The 19,675-nt window shown below is 44.4% G+C and overlaps 1 protein-coding gene across 2 annotated transcripts in view; it reads right to left on the bottom strand.

Annotated features, from left to right (window-relative positions):
- Positions 1-19,675, bottom strand: part of OLFM3 (olfactomedin 3) — a 233,031-nt gene that overhangs the window by 9,515 nt on the left and 203,841 nt on the right. For both annotated transcript variants that reach the window (XM_056844521.1, XM_056844520.1), the window contains exon 4: positions 15,556-15,775. In XM_056844521.1, the coding sequence (XP_056700499.1) occupies positions 15,556-15,775 (220 nt within the window). The remainder of the gene's footprint in view (positions 1-15,555; positions 15,776-19,675) is intronic.

Here is a 19,675-nt window from a genome sequence, read left to right as displayed (position 1 = left end):
ACTGGCAGCCTTTAAAAATTATCAGCAGGTGTTATGCCATTACAGTTTCATATCAGTACAAAACATAGCTACTATGGGTTTTTGAAAAAGCTGGCAAAAAGCCCTATGGTGGCTTGGGGAGGGGGAATAGCAAGAATGCAAGGATACATGGTGAATATCCCATGTGCATGGAGAATACCACCATGTGGACACTCCATTGCTTTCACAGATGTAAGGAGTGTGCAATGGAGATTTGTTGCCAGTCATGTAGATGCTGCTGAGGAGAGTGAGAAGCTGTCCTCCCAATTCATCTGAACATGCCTTTCTCAGAAAACAGGTTAAGAAATCCATCCTCACATTGGAATGGGGTGGGAAGAGAATACTGATTCTTACTAACTGATTTACCTGATATCAAGGTGGGGAAACCAGAAAAGAAAATGAACTTGATTAATGAGCCTTCATTGCAGTCCCAGTTTCAACATCTGCATCCCCTGCATTTGTGTGCCGGAAACCTCTCTGAATGACAAGGTAGGCCCTGAAGCAGGTCTCAGTGTGAGCAGTGAACATGATGGATCAGGCTGTACTATTGAGAGCCACTTAAGGCCCTACTGGAAACTGTTGCAGGAGAAAATTACTCTGAGAACAACACCCATCAGCTGGCCTGCTAAGTGATCTGACCTTGGGAACACAGTGAGATTCAAGGCTGATGGATGGGTCAGGCAGAAACTGTGAGATCAAGGCAGGAAAGTAATGGAGGAAATACATCTGCTTCTGGCTGAAATCCTCCGTAATGATTGACTTCTTTCTCAGAGCTTATACAACCTGTAATCCATGTCAATTGCCTCCTTTGCCCATTATTGCATTCATTGAAAAGTCAATCAATGGGACTTTAAAGAGTGAATTAAAGCAACACTGAGTCACTTTTTGCAGTGAAACCTTGGTTACTTCCCCTCCCTCCTTCTGTTCATACAGAGCCCAGTCCAGCAAAAGTGCTCTCCCAAGCAGCAATGTCACAGACTCATGTATTCATTCCATGGTATTTAGATTGATTCTGTCTCCCTTCCCAACAAAAGTAATAAACAATAAGCTAAAATTATAACCAGTTGACCATCACAATAGAAGCCCAACCCACTTCCAACAAGATCTGAATTCCAGTTTGCTTTCTCCATCAGGTCTTGAGAATCTAGGGATGCAGAGAGGTATTGTGGGGGCCCAGACAAAGATCCCCTCTGGATAGGGTTGCCAGCTCCGGGTTGGAGATTTTGGAGGTGGAGCCTGGTGAGGGTGGGATTTGGGGAAGGGATGGACTTCAATGGGGTATAATGCCATACAGTCCACCTTCCAAAGAGGCCATTTTCTCCAGAAGAACTGATCTGTCACCTGGAGATCACCTGTTATAGTGGGAGATCTCCAGCTATCACCTGGAGGTTGGCAACCCTACCTTTGGATCCCTCCTCACAACCACACCCAATCTAAGCAAAACATGAAAGCAAACGTAGGGGCCTCCAGGGTAACCAAATCCTCCAGTATTTTGTCCCTGGTCCCCCAACCTCTTGGCAGCCCAGAGAGAAACTTGCATAACTGTTGGGGAACCACTGAGAACTCCTAACATTATTTACAATAGGCTGATATACAACCATAGTCCTTTTAACACACACTTGGAGCAACAGCTACAGTTGCTTTCTCATGGGTCCACTCTACTGGAGTGTAAATACTAACATATTTTAATATTAATCCCAGCACTACATACATGACAATATCCAGCCAATTCAGTGCAAAAAGAGTGCCTGTATGCAAATGAGCATTTAGGCATAACTTGATTATAACTTTCGACATATCTTCAAAGCATCCGTTAAGTAATAAACTACAGACAGAGCAACAGCCTTATCTTTACCAGACAGCAGATAGATTAAGTGGTAGTGAGAACACACAGGAAATTGTGAAATAAATGGAGTAATCAAAGATCTTATAGAAGAATATAAATCACAACTGAATAAAAAATGGGTGTTTCTGTCTTTGCCTTTCCACACGGGCAGACTCTCTGTTTGATTGGGGTATTCAAAAATCTGCCAATTAATTCATTGAAGGGTAAGGTATTCTGACTGGCCAAGAAGAAAAGTCTTCAAAAGGTTGGAAAGTGATAATATCATTAAAAGCCTTTCCTTTGTCCACCCTTAGCAAAGCCTTTGGCCATGAAGCCTGAGGATGTCATTTGCTTTAACGGGACACATTAGGTGCTTTGAATAATTCATCCGTGAATCAAGAGGGAATTTTCTTACATGACTATTACAGAGAACACATAGAACATTCTGTTACTGATAGACTCAGTTACGGAACTGGAATTGTTACCTCCCTAATTTTGATCTCCTTCATGAATACGTTACTAGAGGTACACAATATGGTTCCTAAGTCTGGACATGAGCATGACAAATATATGGCCCTCTTTCATAAGCATATTGAAAGCAGAGGTTTGTGGCCTGAACCATTATAAGGAAAAACTTGCAGTTAACATTCTACACAGTTGTTCAAGATGAAACATTTGCTCCTCGTTTCCAGCATACTGGAAAAAGTACATTGATGACAAAGGAGTACTTAGCAGTGATTTTTAAAGAAGTTGTTACAGTTATTCAATAAATTGTATGATTTCTGTACAATGCTTGTTTTCATATTTTTGAGATTTTGTGTTGACTTATGATGGCCTTCCATATAATGTCCATTTAGTTACGCTTCCCCACACAGATTTCCAACTGTGGTTCCTCAGCTGCATGTGCTCTCTGGCACTTTTCAAAACCCAAGGAAAGAAAGGACTGTTAGCAGTGCTTCTACTAGTGATGTTGACAAAATTCATAATTAGCTGGCCCAGGATATAAACGTGCATCATTCACAATGCTCAAAATGGGCATTATAGCTCAAACACAAACCTAAACTGGCCACAGTGATCCATGCTCTGATCATATCCAAGTTCGATTACGCTAATGTGCTCTACATGGGATTACCTTTGAAAGCAGTTTAGAAGCTTTGGGTGAAAACGTATGGTTGCTTTATCCTCCTTTAATCCCTGTTTAAGCCAGGATCAAACGCACATTAGGCGAATCGCATGCGTTCGATCCTGGCTGAATCCTGGCTGAAACAGGGATTGAAGGAGGATAAAGCGACCATGCATTTTGATTGGCCCAAAATGCGGTGGGCCAGGCTACTTGCCAGGGGTTGGTTACAGGGATCATATCAGTCTTTTCATTATGAGTTTTATCTTATCAATATTTTATGGACAGTTTTTATGCTGCATATGTCTAATGGCTTGTTTTTAATGGCTTGTTTTTTATACTGTGTTTTTTAATTGTAAGCCAAATCGGACTCCGAAGAGGTGGCACAAACATAAATAAACTGAATGATCTGTGCACATGCAGAAGCTCTTTTTGTGTTATAAATCAATTTAGCCTCCCTCCCCCACGAGAGTTCTCCACTGAAACCTGTAAATTTAATATTTTAATCTAAAATATAAATCATCATTAAATTGAGAGCCAGTTCTGAATTAAGATATGGGAAATTCACCCATCTCTAACTTTTACACATAAGTGGGCCCCAATCCAGGTAAAGTTAGTCATGAGTAAGTCCTGTAGAAATCAGTGGAGCAAATCAATTGTAAATAAGTTATACTGCTTGCACTGGAACCACAGGTGTAGTATCCATTGTGCATAGAAGTGCCTTTGAACTATCAAGTCTACAGCGTGCATTACCAATATGGCCAACACAACCCACCATCTCTTGCCACCATTTTTTTGGCTCATAGAAGAAAGTCTGTCAACAGGCAGATCAAGCAGAGATTGAGGGATTTCCCAAATCAAACTGGAAACCAAGGGATGTGCATTACCTAGTATTTCTATGCCTATTTCTGCACTCTTCATCCAAACCCTGTGCTGAACTTCAGGGCTGCTTCTCATTGGTTGTAGTCAAGTCAGTAGACATGGACACTGGAACTGATGGAAAATCTCTGGAGCCTAATTTGAGTGACAGAGAGTTTTTTCCTACTCCGGAATAAGCCCCTCCCTTCTGCTGACAGTGATAGCTAACTGATGCTGTCTATAGCTCATTCTCTCAAGCTGTTACACTGTTTTTGTTAAAATGAGGTAAAAGTTACAGAAGCCTCTTAAGAAAAATGAAGTTTGTTTTGAATGACTTTATGAATTTTGTGGGGATACTTTGATACTTTTTGCAGGACAATGATTCAGCTCAAACCCAACCCCCTTCCGACTATATGTGTTACTCTTCCAACACACTTTGACACTGAGAAACACTGTCCTTCAGTGTTACTCCTCTGAAGATGCCTGCCACAGCTGCTGGCGAAACGTCAGGAAAGAAAATACCAAGGCCACGGTCACACAGCCCGGATAACCTACAAGAACCAATGAACTCTGGCCGTGAAAGCCTTCGACAATATTTCGACGACTTTATGAATATTTATTAAAACAGTTTTTCTTGAACGTTTGATATGTATGCTGTTCAAAATTTCTCCACATTCATATACTGTAATTGGCTAAGGACTCTGCTGTTAAAGAGGTGGAATATTCTGCACCTGGTCAGTGCTGGGATATTACCCCTAAAGAAGCAGGTGGGTTATTTTCCTCCCCCCCCCACACACAAGCAAACTGTTCCGGACTTACCCGGAGCCAGTTTTGGTGTCTGGGGCGGAGGATGAGAGTGTCTGGGCCACCTCGCTCTCCCGGTCTCGGCCCCCAGGGTCTCGCCTGATTGGTTCTAGGGTGCCAATTATACCCGGCCAATCAGGCGTAGCCTAGAGGCTGTTGCTGTGCAGGGGGGGAGGCTTTGCTCAGCTCCCCCACCCCACTGCTCTGCACACGTCCGGCGGCCCCCGCCCGTGCCTCAGTCTGTCTCCGACTTTGGCCCACCCTCCCTCCCTAAGGGCTATAGGTGATGATGTTATGTTATATTTGTCACAACTAAGGCGGTTTACGCATGGGGCTGGATGGGTTTTGATGGGGGGAAGCGGCCTGCGTGCCCCTTCCTCCAACTGGGGGACACCAATAAGGGGTTTTGGGGGAGGCCAAGGGTGTTGAGTTGCCGCATAGGGGGTGGCAGATTTGGCCTCTACCTGATTGACGGGGGAACACCAAGTGGCGCAAGCCCCGGCGTATCCCACATACCGTCATCCTCTGCTACTCCCAGCGGGACCACTGGGAGTTCAGGCCCGCATCAGTTTGCAGGGGGCTGGCTGATGCCCCCATCCAGCCTTCCCATGCATCGCCAATGCGTTGATAACACTGTTGCCATTAATTTTAGTTGTGGCCATGTTTATCCAATAAAAATTTCTGTTTTTTGTTAATAGAATTGTTATATGTTTAGAAAATTTGAATTGTAGCTTTACTTTATTTCAGTCCTCAGCCCAATAGCCCTCGGACAGCAAAAGGAACCTCCTCCAAAGGAATTAAAAATTTCATGTTTTTGTTTTTGAGGCACATTGCAGTAGAGAGCTTTCTTGTGCACCACCAACTTAAGCAACTGATGCCCATGACTGAAACTTACTCATGACTAGCTTTAGCTGCACCACGGTCAGCATTTCTACTTTGTATTAACCTTCCAGTTGATATTTTGTTTACATTTAGTTGATTTTTCCAACAAAATGCTTGCAAGGCTGCACTGTGGAAATGGCAAAATAACACTTAATATGTACATAAGTACCATCAAATCACAACTGAGCTACGGGGACTCCAGCAAGGGGCTTTCAAGGCAAGTGAGGTGGTTTGTCATTGCCTTCCTCTGCAGAACCCATCCATGTACTGACCCTGCTTAGCTTCTGAGATCTGACAAGATCAGGCTACACCAGGGATGGGGAACCTCAGGCCCCTGGGCCGTAAACGGCCCACAAGGACATTTTCAGTGGCCCCTGGGAGCTCCAGGGCCCTTCCATTAAAACACGGACCAGCACGGCTGTCCCTGAAACTGTTCCGAAAGCCACAGCATGCAGGAACGCTGTGGCACACTTTAAACATCCTCTCGCCTCCTGTCAGCTGTTGGGCGGCGAGGGAGGGGGGAAAGAGGAAGAAGTCAGCCATGGCCGTGGCCTGCGTGTGGCCTCCGCCAGCGGCAGCAGCACCGAGCCCAGCCCGGAGGACGACAGCTGTGGCGGCCTGGAGCTGGACTTTTGGGAGCCACCTGAGGGAGACGAGGAGGAGAAAGGCAGCGAGGAGGAGCTGCTGCTGGAGGCCCGGCCTCGTTGCCGCTGGCTTCGCTGTCCCCCACTGTCATCCCCCGGGTTGACCTCGGTGCCGCTGCCACTGGCGGGGGCCTTCGAGGGGGGGCAGGGAAGAGCGCCAACACAGCACCTTTCTCTCCCCCCAGCGTTTGTGCACGCGTCAGCAGGGCTGAAGGCTTCCTGCCTCGCACGCACGCGGCTGGCTTCTTCCTCTTCCCCCCTCTTGCCCCGCAACAGCTGACAGGCAGCGGGGACGCCAGCAGCAATGAGGCCAGGCCTCCTCCTCCAGGCTCCAGCATCAGCTCCTCCTCGCCGCCTTTTTCCTCCTCGTCCCCCTCAGGCGGCTCCCAAAAGACCAGCTCCAGGCTGCCGCCGCCATCCTCCTCCTCCTCAGGCACCTCTCCCCGGCTGTTTTTGCCCGCTGCCTCCTCCTTCTCAGGGCGCTCACGGAGGGCCAGGCGGCCCCTCAACAGCAGCGTGTCCGCCAGAGAAGGGCCTGCCGTCTCCCTCCCCCCTCTCCCCCCTCTTCTTTCTTCCTCCCTCCCTTTCATCCTTTCTTCCCCAGTTGCTTCCTTCTCTTTTCCTTTCCCAGTTCCTTCCTTCCTCTTTCTGTCTCTCTGTCACTCCCCCACTCTTCCTTCCTTCCTTCCTTCCTTCCATCCTTTCTTCCCCAGTTCCTTCCTTCTCTTTCCTTTCCCAGTTCCTTCCTCTTTCTTTCTTTCTTTCTTTCTTTCTTTCTTTCTTTCTTTCTTTCTTTCTTTCTTTCTTTCTTTCTTTCTTTCTTTCTTTCTTTCTTTCTTTCTTTCTTTCTTTCTCCGTCCCTCCCCCTTCCTTCCTTCCTTCCTTCCTTCCTTCCTTCCTTCCTTCCTTCCTTCCCCAGTTCCTTCGTTCTTTCCTTTCCCAGTTCCTTCCTTCCTTTCTCCATCCCTCCCCCCTCCCTTCCTCTACTAGGGTTGCCAACCTCCAGGTGGTGGCTGGAGACCTGGCAACCCTAGCATCTCCCCCCCGCCAGGAGATCTACACCTGGTATGGCCCTTGAATGATGTTATAAATATGCAAATGGCCCTTGGCAGGAAAAAGGTTCCCCACCCCTGGGCTACACCATGCTGCTTTCCCTCCTAAACACAGTTCTGAAACTTATTTGTCACATTCTGAATGAAATGTCTCTGAAAGATTGTCGACAACTGTGAGTCGAGAGCTGGGAAGACCCTGGATGAAATTTTACCTCAAACTACGAACTCAGTAGGTAGGTTTAAGCAAATTGATATCCCCCCAGTCTCAACCCTAACCTGAATGATAGGAACAATAATATTGATCTGCCTTTTGTGACTAAGGTTTATTGTGGTAATGGTTGATAAGAAATAATATTGCTGAGATTGTTGTTGTTGTTTTCTCAGTTCCTTCAGAAAATAAATGGAAACAGAATGTTTTTTAAAGCAGTTGAAGGTTGCCATCCTGGCAGGGATGAAGGTAATAGAGGAGATGAAGGAATGATCCCCTGCCATGCCCTTCTGTTAATATGGAAATGGACTGCAAACATTAACCACTATGAGAGTATTATGCATCTATGGATTTTCCTCTTTCAACTAGCTGAAAATGCCTCCTTACTAATAAGTAATTCTTATTAGTGTTTTGATAGCAATGTCAGCAAGACAAATGTCTCCACTACCTGTATCTATTAGCAATGTATTTCTGGATGTTCAGCTACAGTTTGAGGAAGATCACCAAGCCATAAAATCCATCTGCCAAATACATTTTCTACCACAGTGGCGATGGCCAGGAATTAATTGGAGCTGGAGCCGAGCTTCCGAACCAGTTTTAATGCCAGCTCAGCCTCACAGCAGGCCAAGGAAGATATGAATGCATTTCATTCTCTGGTTGAAGGACCATCTTAGTCCCTGCTGGCATTTGCCCTGGTAATTGTTAGAATGTAGAACTTTCCCATCCCACACATGGGACCCACATATCATTTATCCGTGCCTGGTAAAATTTGTATTAAGGGGTCCTTCCCCAATTCTGTCACATGATTTGCATGTTTTCATATTTGCCTTCTGACCATGGCCCTCCCCACCACTTCTGGGGGTAAACTGGGGGTATTTCATTTTTCCTCAAAGCTCGAGGGAGCTGGCCTTTTCACAGGGTTACAAAACCTTTGCGCACAATGGATGTGCAACGGGATCATACACATTAAAGACTCAAGACTGTTCTAACATGGAGAAGTCCTGGATCCCTAGCTGTTTTCTTTAGGCTGGAATTGACTGAAGGCAGGAAGTATGGAGAAACCAGTGGGAAGAAGAACGGACAAAATACAGCAAGTGTGAAGGCAAACTAGCCATTGATGCTTGCTTTGCTGCACAGTGCCAGTGGGCCTGTGGTTGCGGCAACCCATGACACCACAGTTCAAAGGCTGTCTACATATTTCAGAAGCCAGAGCCTGAAAAATAATAATCTAAAAGGGCCCCACAACTTGTAGTTCCATCCTAAGCAAAGTTACACCCTACTAAGGCCATTGAAGTAAATGGATGTAGAAGGGGGTAACTCTGCTTAGGACTGCACCATTGGTCTCATGCCATGTGGTTTGTAATAAAATCTTTCAGACATATTCTCACCGCAAACATCACAATCTCTATGACTTTTATTAAAACCCAAGCCAAAAAGGGTGGTAATACGTGCTCCATATTGAAAGTGAGCAGTACAAGTCACCAAGGCTTATATGTCGACGTCATCGTTTGCATCTGACTCAGGGAAATCAGCATGCATGATATTGGGAAATACACTATGACTAAATCACATGTTTCATAATCTGTCTCTCGTTTCCAGAATCAAGTACTGTTTGATTGACCTATGGCTCAGTTAAGACATAACATGGAACCATAGTTTAATTAAGCTGATTAATTAGTGTAATCATCTGAATGCAGGTCATGCAACTAAATATTGGTTAATTATGGTATGTTGAACCATGGTTTGAAGTTGGTTTATAAACCACAGTTGCCCTTCACTATAATTCTATGTGATGCTTGGACACCAACATTCTGATTTAATCCTGCCTGTTCCCCAGTGCCACCCTTGTTCACAACCTGGCTACAGAGATGCCTGGCCAGTGCAAAAGCTACAAAACCAGTCTTTGCCAAGGCAAACCAGGATTTGAATGATCACCCACAAGCCGAATTCTGCTTTTGCAAACTACCTACAGTTAAAATAAACTATGGTTTTCCATATTTTTTTGGGAGCTGACACCTGACCCCAACTTGACTCCGCCTTGACTGCCTGAGCTGATGATGGCTGGGGGCTGAGGAAGAGAGAGGCGGTAGAGAGGTAGAGACCCAAGAGAGGCGGTAGAGACCCAAGAGAGGAAGGCTGAGAGAGAGAGGCGGTAGAGACCTGGGTAGATAAACCAAGGACAAGGCCAGGTGCCAGGCAGCGGTGGGGAGGGCCATGGTCAGAAGGCAAGTCAACCCAGATTTGGGGAAGGCCAGTATGGGAGAGGCAAAGAGGCAGCCCTGAGCAGCCAGGGGAAGGAGCAGGGCAGGGAGATGGGCACCAGGGGAAAGAGGCAGGGAAGTAGGGTTGCCAGATCTCCTCTCTTTATCGACAGGAGGTTTAGGGGCAGGGCTGGGACGATCGCACTCGCACATAGCTGCGCACAACATGATCACATAACTTCTGGGTTTTCCCCTGGAAGCGCCTCTTCACCATGACTCCTTTAGCATTCAAACCCCCAAAATACTGGCATTGTGGGGGTTTGAGTGCTAAAGCGGCCGTGGCAATGCGGCTCTTCTGGGGGTAAACCCAGAAGTGTTGTGATATTGTCGTGCGCAGCCACGTTTGCATGCAATCCCCGTTCTTGAGCAACTGGGTGGATTGGTGGGCAACTGCCCACCAAAACCACCCACCTGGCAACCCTACAGGGAAGGCTTCCCTTTCCTTTTATAGCTTCCCAAGTAGAGCAAGTGGAAGGGGATTGGATACAGGCCGGGGGGGGGGGTTGCAGCCAGGGAATCCCATAAAAGGGAAGGCACCACAGGAAAGGGAGAGGGGGGTACACGCTCATGCACACACACACAGAAGCCAGTCGTGGGAGGGAAGAGGACTTGTGTGGAGTAACCCCCTCTTTGTCCTATTCTGAGGCCTCAGGGGAGATGGCCTAACCCAAACAGACTGGCAGATAGTGGAAAGCCTAGGGTGGAAAGAAGTTCACAATGATTTATAAACTGACCTAGATGATGACCATAGTGTGGAGGATTACACTATTTCCCGTTTTTGTTAAATGTGTTGCTTATAATAAGTACATTGTAAAAGATATTGAACTGATAAAAATGAGTCATGAAGGTCTGCAATTATTCCCCCTCCCCTTTGGAAATGGAATTGCTTGTTGTTAATTTAATGCAGATTTTTGTTCTTCATTGTTTGAGTAGGCTGAAGGAATGCTTAAACATGACACAGCCTGTTGTTCAGCATGTTTCAACAATATGGTGCAGTGCTCAAATATCACATGTGTTTGGATGTGGGAGAGCCCGTGAGTGATTGGGGATGTCTTGGAACTATGTAAGATCAAGAACTTGGAGAGAGCTCAAGCTGCAGTCGTAAAAAATAGAAACACAAGGGAGCTGTGCCAATACACAGGAAAAATATTTATTTTAAAAAATTATCTCAGTGAATTCTCTCCGTTTCAAACCACTGCGGTTTATAAAATGGCATTTTCCCACACCTTTCATAAGAGACAGGTAATCTTCTTTGCTTTTTTCTGCCTTCAACACCCAGGTGGTTCAAACTATACCAGGTGAATTTCCCACATGGTCTTTTGAAGGTTTTCCTCTTGTTTTGCTCTGCAATTAGGGCTGTCAATTCGGTTCGGCCCGAACTGAAAATCAGCCGAATTTCCCTTGATTCGGCGGTTTTTAGTTCGGACGGATCCGAACTCAAAACTGGCGGGCAACCGGGGGGGCCGAATTCAGCGAGTTCGGGAGTTCGGCGAATAAATTCGGCCAATTCGGCCGTCAGTAAGCAGCATAACCGTCAGTAAGCAGCATTCTCCTCCCCCGGCCAATCGGTGGCCAAGCTGGGTCTTCTTCTGGCCAATCAGTCAGGATTGAGTGCTGGAGGAATCAGCTGATGTGCGGCCGGCCGGGGAAAGAGAGAGAGAGAGAGGGAAGTCCACATGTGTGTGTGAGGGGGTGCTTGTGCACATTCGCTCCTTTCCGTGGCTGCAGGGGGCGCATTTTTTGGGGTACCGACCCCAAACTTTCAGGGGATATTCAGACAGGTTTTTTTAAGAGACCACCCAAGTTTTGTAAACATTGGGTCAGTGGGTCCCGAGATATGGGCTCCCCCCTTTTTTCTTTCCATGGCTGCAGAGGGCGCATTTTTGGGTGTGCCGACCCCAAACTTTCAGCGGAGCATCAGACTAGGCTTCTTAAGATACCCCCCAAGTTTTGTAAACATTGGGTCAGGGGCCCCCGAGATATGGGCTCCACCCCTTTTTCCTCTCCCCCTTTTCCATTTTCGTGGCTGCAGGGGGCGCTTTTTTGGGGGTTCAGCCCCCAAACTTTTGTCATAGCTTCAGAGAATCCCTCTTAAGAGACCACCCAAGTTTTGTAAAGATGGGTTCAGTGGGGGCTGAAATATTGGGTCCCCCCCTTTTCTCTTTCCATGGCTGCAGGGGGCGCATTTTTGGGTGTGCCGATCCCAGACTTTCGGCGGAGCTTCAGTCAAGGCTTTTTAAGAGACCACCCAAGTTTTGTAAACATTGGGTCAGGGCCCCCCGAGATATGGGCTTTCCCCTTTCCCCTATTGGGATGAATGGATCACCCTCGAGAGATGCATACATATGGATCTTATATTGGATACAAATGGAATCATATTGGATTACCCAGCCTCCCAGCCCCTCCTGCTGGAACAGAAGACAGCCACAGTAAGACCCCTTTGGGGGCTTTAATCTATATTTTTTCTTTTCTGTGTGTGTGTGTGGGGGAAAGCAGAGTCTGTGTGTGTGTGTGGGGAGGGAGCAGTTTCTGTGGGGGGGGGAAGCCAAAGGGGGCTTTTGCCGGTTCTGCCTGGGGTGTGTGTTCCCCCTCCAGTCTCTCTCTCCCTGGTTTGAGGGGGGGCTTCATTTATATTCTTCAGGTTTTTCCTCATTCATAAGATCAGTTAGGTTATTGATGCTTGCTCAAAACTGGTTTTCAAATGGTGACTTAAAGAATGCATCTGCCTGGTCCCAAGTCCAATGCAAAAGGAGACATTCCACCCCCTCCTGCTCATTATGCATAGCTAGCTGCCTCTGTCCCTTTCCATGGTATGCAAACTCCCAGGTGTCAGGTGTTGCTACGCACTGTTGCAAAGGTTTTGCATTGCGTGCTTGTGTTGCTTTGCAGTTGTATTGTTTTGCAAAATTCTTCACACCTGCCCCGCCCTTTGCATATTTGCAAAGGGGTTGCTCTGCAGTTGTGTTGTTTTGCAAAGTTCTTAGCACCTGCCCCGCCCTTGCTCTCATCAGCTGTTTGTCGGGCCGGGAGCTTTGTGCGTGGGCGGCAAGCTCTGCGGAGAGATCCACATTAAGGGTGGGGGGGACCCCTTTCAGGGCCCATATCTCAGCCCCCCCTGACCCAATCTTTACAAAACTTGGGGAGTCTTTCAATATACGTCCTTTGAAGCTCTGCTGAAAGTTTGGGACCTCTAAGCCCAAAAATGCCCCCCCCCAGAGCCGCGGAAAGGCGCGGTTGTGTTTTTAATGGCTTTATTCGGCCGAATTTTTTTCCCGAACTTTGAATTCCCGCCGAATTGAACAGATCCGAAGTGGGGGAGTTCGGACTTCGGCACGTACCGAACCCACAAGGGCCAAATTCGGCCGAATCCGAACTGTACCGAATTTTTTTTTTTTGACAGCCCTATCTGCAATTCTAATGGAAGTGAAATCCATTCCAATCAATGTGATTTACTTACAAGCAACGTTGATTGTGATGAGTGCTATAACCAACAACCCATTTATCAAAAGCAAGCCTGTTAATTTTAACTGTGGGATTCTGGAATATAATGGGTTCTGGACTGGACCACCCATTCAAGAAAGTACATAGGTGGTCCAAGCAAAAATATTTGTGTTATCTGAAGCTACTCTCAAATAGCTTTTATAAGTTGAATTGTGTTTTGTCAGTATGTATGTATGAGATTTCTATGCCACCCTTTTCTGAACAGCCACTCAGAGCAATTCACAACAAGTTTACACAATTAAAATCAATCACAGGATATACTTTAAAACTATACATCGTTAAAAAATACCCAAGGCGGCCTTAAAATATATGCAATAACACTAAAGCCGGAATGGGGGCCAACAGAGGGAAATATAAAAGGATAAATATATTCCAACAAAATAATCTAATAAATCCAGCAAATAAAGGGAAAAGGAAGGGGTGGGGGAAGGGAAAGCAAGATGGAAACTACTTCTGCCTAAACCATATGCCTGGTGGAGCATCTATGTCTTACAGACCCTGCGGAATTGCTTCAAATCCTGCAGTGCCCGGATCTCACTTGGCAGAGCATTCCACCAGGCTGGGGCAGAGCTTAAAAGCCCCCAGCCCTGGTTGAGGACAGCCAGACACTTTTCGGGCTGGGTATCACCACTAAGTTGTCTCCAGATAAGTGAAGCACTCTTTGTGGGGTGAATCGAGAGAGGCAATCCCACAGATACAATAGTCTCCCACCATTTAGGGCTTTGAAGGACAATACCAAAACCTTAAACCTGATTCGGTATTCAGTCTGGAGCCAGTGCACCTGGTGGAGCAATGGTCAAATATGTGTTCTCCATGTGGGTCCCCGTAAGGACCCACACCGCTGCATTCTGGACCAGCTGTAGAAATTAAAGTGTCACGACACTAATTCTTTTAAACCTATAGTTTATTTTATCAACTGTATCCTGCAAAGGAGCCAGAGCTTAAGTAGAAGCAGTGATGTTTATTTGTTTTTCAGATCACACACACACATTTATACCGAGGCACATGTGGTGAAAGTTCAAGGCACTCACCTATTTGCTTCTAAGTGTGACATATCATAGTATAATAATGTAGTATGTGGAGAGTTACTTCCTGAAATTCTGCATCCTATACATAGCAATGTGTAGTGCTCACACTGTATACTTTACGTAATCATTTACCTTGGACTGGCCTGAAAGAGGGGACAGTCAAGACCCTCTAGTTTTGCCAGAGTTTTAACTCCCCAATTCAATATCTGATTTTTCCTTGGAATGTAGATAAAACAAATCCAAGGTAAGTTAGGAACGTGGTATCCAAAAAATGGATTGTGTATAGGGATGCTGAGAAGTATGCAGTGAACATGTCTAGCAGAGAACATACTTTTTTTTGTCAACCACAATAAATTGTGAATCAAGCTTTGAAGGTGTTAGTTTCACCTTCACTGCTTGCTGCTTGACTTGAGCACCAAGCCAGACATCCTAATTGCTAACAACAAACAGACAGCACATGAAGGCAGCCAATCACAGCATCCCTTGCTCAAGTCACAGTTGGTTGCCAAAGAAGTATAAAAGAATTTATTCAAGATAAATTGATGGTGTAGGAGAATTTATTCAAGATAAGGGCCATCTGTTTGCTTTTATACTTTTCTTGTCCCTATCTGTTATTTTATTGTTTTAACAGTAAATTCATTGCCCTTTTCACCCTAATTTAGACCGAATCCACACATTAACACAATGAAGAAGAAGAGGCTAGAAGACCATTACCTTGTAACCCTTGTCCATATTGCCCAACTAACATATGGAAGGTCTGATTACCAGGGATGGTTCAAGGTATTCTGTCATTCTAAAAAAGATACACCCATTACCTGCTGTGCCTGTGCCATCACAGGCTGGGTCCAAACCAAGTTGTGGCAATTCCATAGAGGTGTTATTTGGACTTGATTGATAGTGGTACAGGCCCATGCTGCTGATGTCTGGGGCTGATATCTGGAGGTGATGAACACCCTCCTCATTGTGCTGCCTCAAGCATTTGCTTTGGTGGCTTGGTCAAACAACTGGCCCTGGAGGTTGCATGTGATTAAAGGAAACCCTATGACCTGACTTTCCATATCTAACAAAGTGGAGAGAGAAGGAAATGTTCAATTTTGGGTGGCTACCATGCTACTGTGTTAACATAGGACTTGGGTTTGAGTCTGCCAAGCACATCACATCACTAATTGTTATGGTCAGGACACTGCCAGTGGGTATCAGAAGAAGCATCACAAGGCATGTGTACTTGGAACTGCTTCTTTTTCTCAATCACAGCTGGGAAATCTGGACTTCCTGGAACAATTCCAGACAGTTGGAAACCCTGTCAAATGCATATTCAGTAAACTAAATGTGGCATGGAATTGTATGAACTTACTAAGTTTCTTCATGCAGTCTCGAAGCCTGGTTTCCAAACTGAGCACTCGCTGATGTAGTTCCTCATAATCATAGGCACCAATTTCCTCTTGGATCCCAGTGAGGACTGAAGACAGATTTCTAATTTCCTCCTTGAACTGGGTGATTAACTTGGCATCAGTTTTGTACTGTTCCAGAACTGGTATTAGTGGCAGGAGCTCATCCATCTTTTCTTTCAATTCCTGTGAAAAAGCAGTCAAGTACGCATTAGGGAAGTGTAAAAGTGTTACATCTCCCAAATTATTTAATAAGATCTTTTTAGACATTATCAAATTTACTACTAAAACTCTTATTGGTCTTGGTTTCAAAACTATGATTAGTGTACCACAAGAGATTTCGTAAGCACAAGATTAATGGCTTGGGGCTTTAGATAAAAAATGTATAAGTGCTCAATTTTACTTCAAAAACATAAATCATTTTCTTCTAAATCAGACCTTTCCCAGTACAGGAATTGGGGCAGTAATCTCATGTACACTTATCTGAGAATAAGTCCCATTGAAAAGAGTGGGGCTTATTTCTAAGTAGATATGCATAAATTCAGGAGAGCTGATGAATACAAAGGGAAAAAAACTATTGTCTAGAAATATATTTTAATGCTAGCTTGATTATCAATGGACCATCTAATCCACCATAAGAACCTAACACTGATCTAACTGAACACATCCATTATTGTTATTCATTTGGGCTATGTTCAGTATTTTGAAAGGCGACTATGTTTTATTTCATTGGCCCATTCAGAAGGTGGTTCATTGAGAATCAGTACATGTGCCTTGTTCTTTTCCACAGGTATCAGCACCTTCTGCTGAGTCTGGAGATATCCTTGGCCCATCTTCATCAAGCGATCCACTACCATCCCAAGATCCCTTTCTTGGTCTGTTGCTGCCAGCACAGATCCCATCAGTGTATATGTGAAGTTGGGATTTTTTGCCCCAGTATGCATCACTTTACACTTGCTCACATTGAATCTCATTTGCCATTTTAATGCCCATTCTTCCAGTTTGTAGAGATCCTTTTGGAGCTCTTCACAGTCCGTTTTTGTTTTAACCACCCTAAATAATTTGGTATCATCTGAAAACCTGGCCACTTCACTGTTCACCCCCAAATCCAGGTCATTGATGAACAGGTTGAAAAACACTGGTCAACACAGATTCCTGCTCACATCCCTCCATTGTGAGAACTGACTATTGATTTCTACTCCCTGCTTCCTATTTTTCAGCCAGCTCTCAATCCATAAGAGGACTTGTCCTCTTATCCCTTGACTATGAAGTTTGCTTAGCAGTCTTTGGTGGGGGACTTTGTCAAAAGCCTTTTGGAAATCAAAATACACAATGTCCACAGGCGCATTTCTGTCCACATGTTTATTGACACTTTAAAAAAACTCTAATAGGTCAGTGAGACAGGACCTACCTTTACAGAAGCCATGTTGGGTTTTACTCAGCAGGCCTTGCCCTTCTATATGCTTGACAATTCTATCTTTAATAATGCTTTCCATCAATTTACCTGGAACAGACGTTAAGCTAACTGGCCTGTAATTTCCTGGGTCCCCCTTGGAACCTTTTTTATAAATGGGCGTTACATTGGCCATTCTGCAGTCCTCTGGTACAGAGGCTGATCTAAGGGACATGTTATATATCTTTGTTAGGAGTTCAGCAATTTCCCATTTGAGTTCTTGAATAACTCTAGGATGAATACCGTCTGGTCCCTGTGACTTGTTTGCAGTTTGTCTAGACTTTCTAGGACTTCCTGCCAATTACCACTATTTGCCCCAGTTCCTCATTCTCCCCTCCCCAAAACCTCTGTTCAGGAGAAGGAATCTGCCCTATGTCTTCAACAGTGAAGACAGATGAGAAGAATTCATTTAGTTTCTCAGCAATCACTTTATCCTCCTTTAGAGTTCCTTTACTCCCATTGTCATCCAATGCTCCAACCTCTTCCCTAGCTGGTTTCCTACTACTAATGTATTTAAAGAATTTCTTATTGTTTTTTTTAATGTGTTTCGCGATATGTCCCTCAAAATCTTTTTTTCCATCTCTAATTGTTTGCTTACATTTCTTTTGTGCAAGTTTGTGTTTGGTTTTGTTTGCCTTGTTTGGGCAATCCTTCCAGTTTCTGAAGTAAGCTTTTTTTCTCTAATAGCTTCCTTCACATTACCTGTTAGCCATGGTGGTGACCTCTTGGACTTAATACCACCTTTCCTGACCTGCGGTAAACAATCTAGCTGAGCCTTGTAATGGACCAGATATAATTTACTTAGTTATATTTTAGCATTAAAGAATGGATTTTTATATAGCATTTGCTAATTAAAAGCTAAGCTTTCTCTATTAGTTAGCTGGCACACAGGAGACAACCCATTCCATTATGTCACCTGCCACTGCAGCTCAGAAGGCTGGGCATAATGCCAGTGACCTTGCTGTAATAATAACATTAAGATAACAGCGAAATATTCTTGGTCATTTTGTATCTTAACGTGAAGGCCGGTGGGGGTGTTCTGAATGCATTGAAACCTCTTCGAGGATGTTATAACCTTTCCTTGAACCTATGTCACACCTTGCTGATGGGTTGGACATTAAAAATCAGATAACATTCTTATCAGCGAAGCACCTGGCCGTACATCTGGCCATAAGTGGTGTGAAACAGGTGCTGTTATTAAAATGCCATTAATATACCATGAAAAAGATTATGATCTTATGAGAACCTTATGACAGACCTTGAGAAGGGTCATAAGGGCAATTTTATAGAGAATTTTCTCATGAAAAAGAGTATATAAGGGTTCAAAAATTGTTTATTCTTTGGCAACTCAGCCCGAGTCTTCCACAGCGGTGTGGTATGTATTATCTACATTTTAATGCATATTTAAGATCCGTATACTCTGTGCAATTTCTGTAATAGACTGGTGTGACTCTGCCTAAGTTATATTCTGTCTTAATCTCTGGAGCTTGCTTTTAAAATATTGAAATAGCAATAAAAAGAATTTTATTTCAAGAAGTTGCCTCTCTACCTTACAAGACTTCTCTACTAAGGTCCCATGCTTGTCAATCAAGCATACCTCCTATAGAGACAGCCCACAGGTAACGGTTCAGACACCATTTCAGCTTCTTGTAATGTGGACTTGAGTAACGCCGAAGCCTTTTCCAGAGATGCAACTTTCCTAACTGTTCTTTTCAACTTCCTCTTTACTAGGTTTCTCTTTTAAAGTCAAAGGTAATTGTGTGAGATTTCCCAGTCACTTTTCCACTTACTTATAAATTAAATTTGATGCCATTGTGGTCACTATTGCCAACTGGCTCAATTACATCCACATCCCTCACTAAGTCACTGGCAACACCAGAGTATTAAGTCCAGGATTGCCTCCCCTCTGGTTGGGTCTATGACCAACTGTTCGAAGTAACAGTCATTTAGGATGTCTAAACATTTTATCTCTTTGGCTTGACTGGAGCATACATTTATTCAGACAATATGAGGGTAGTTAAAGTCTCCCATTAATACTACTTCATCACCTTTACCTGCTTCTCTGATTTCATTCTCTATTCGCCTGGGGAAAGCTGAAGCCAGAAAAAGCTGAATGCTTATATGGCTGATTTGGCGTTCGGCTATTTGGCTTTGGCTTTATTCCCAGGTTTAAGTATCCAGTAAAAACAAAAACCGAATATTGCCAAAATGGCTAATTTCAAGTTTATTTTCGGTTTGGGTTTATCGATATGCACAACCCTAGTCCAGTAGCACCTTGCAGACCAGCAAGATTTTTAGGCTATGAGCTTTTGAGACTCAAATCTCCCTTCTTCAGACAAAGGGAGCTTTGAGTCTCGAGAGCTCATACCCTAAAAATCAGACTTGTCAGTGTGATTTCTAAAGTTTCTAACTCCACCGATGAGTATTGTTAAATAATTTTGAAAAGATCTCATGGACAAACCTTGAGGGAACAGAAGTCTATTGAAAAAAAAGTAGGATATACTACTTCTTGAAAACAGTTAATCCTATCAATATCCCTTTCAGATCTCAATCAATCATAGCATTTGTAATTTTACTTAGCTTTAAAGGAGGATTTTCACATAAGGATATTGAAAAATACAAGAGGATGAAAG

The sequence above is a fragment of the Euleptes europaea genome, chromosome 2, assembly GCF_029931775.1.
Source record: "Euleptes europaea isolate rEulEur1 chromosome 2, rEulEur1.hap1, whole genome shotgun sequence".
Classification (NCBI taxonomy): domain Eukaryota; kingdom Metazoa; phylum Chordata; class Lepidosauria; order Squamata; family Sphaerodactylidae; genus Euleptes; species Euleptes europaea.
Note: the sequence above shows the minus strand (reverse complement) of the source record. Positions and strands in the feature narration are given on the sequence as shown.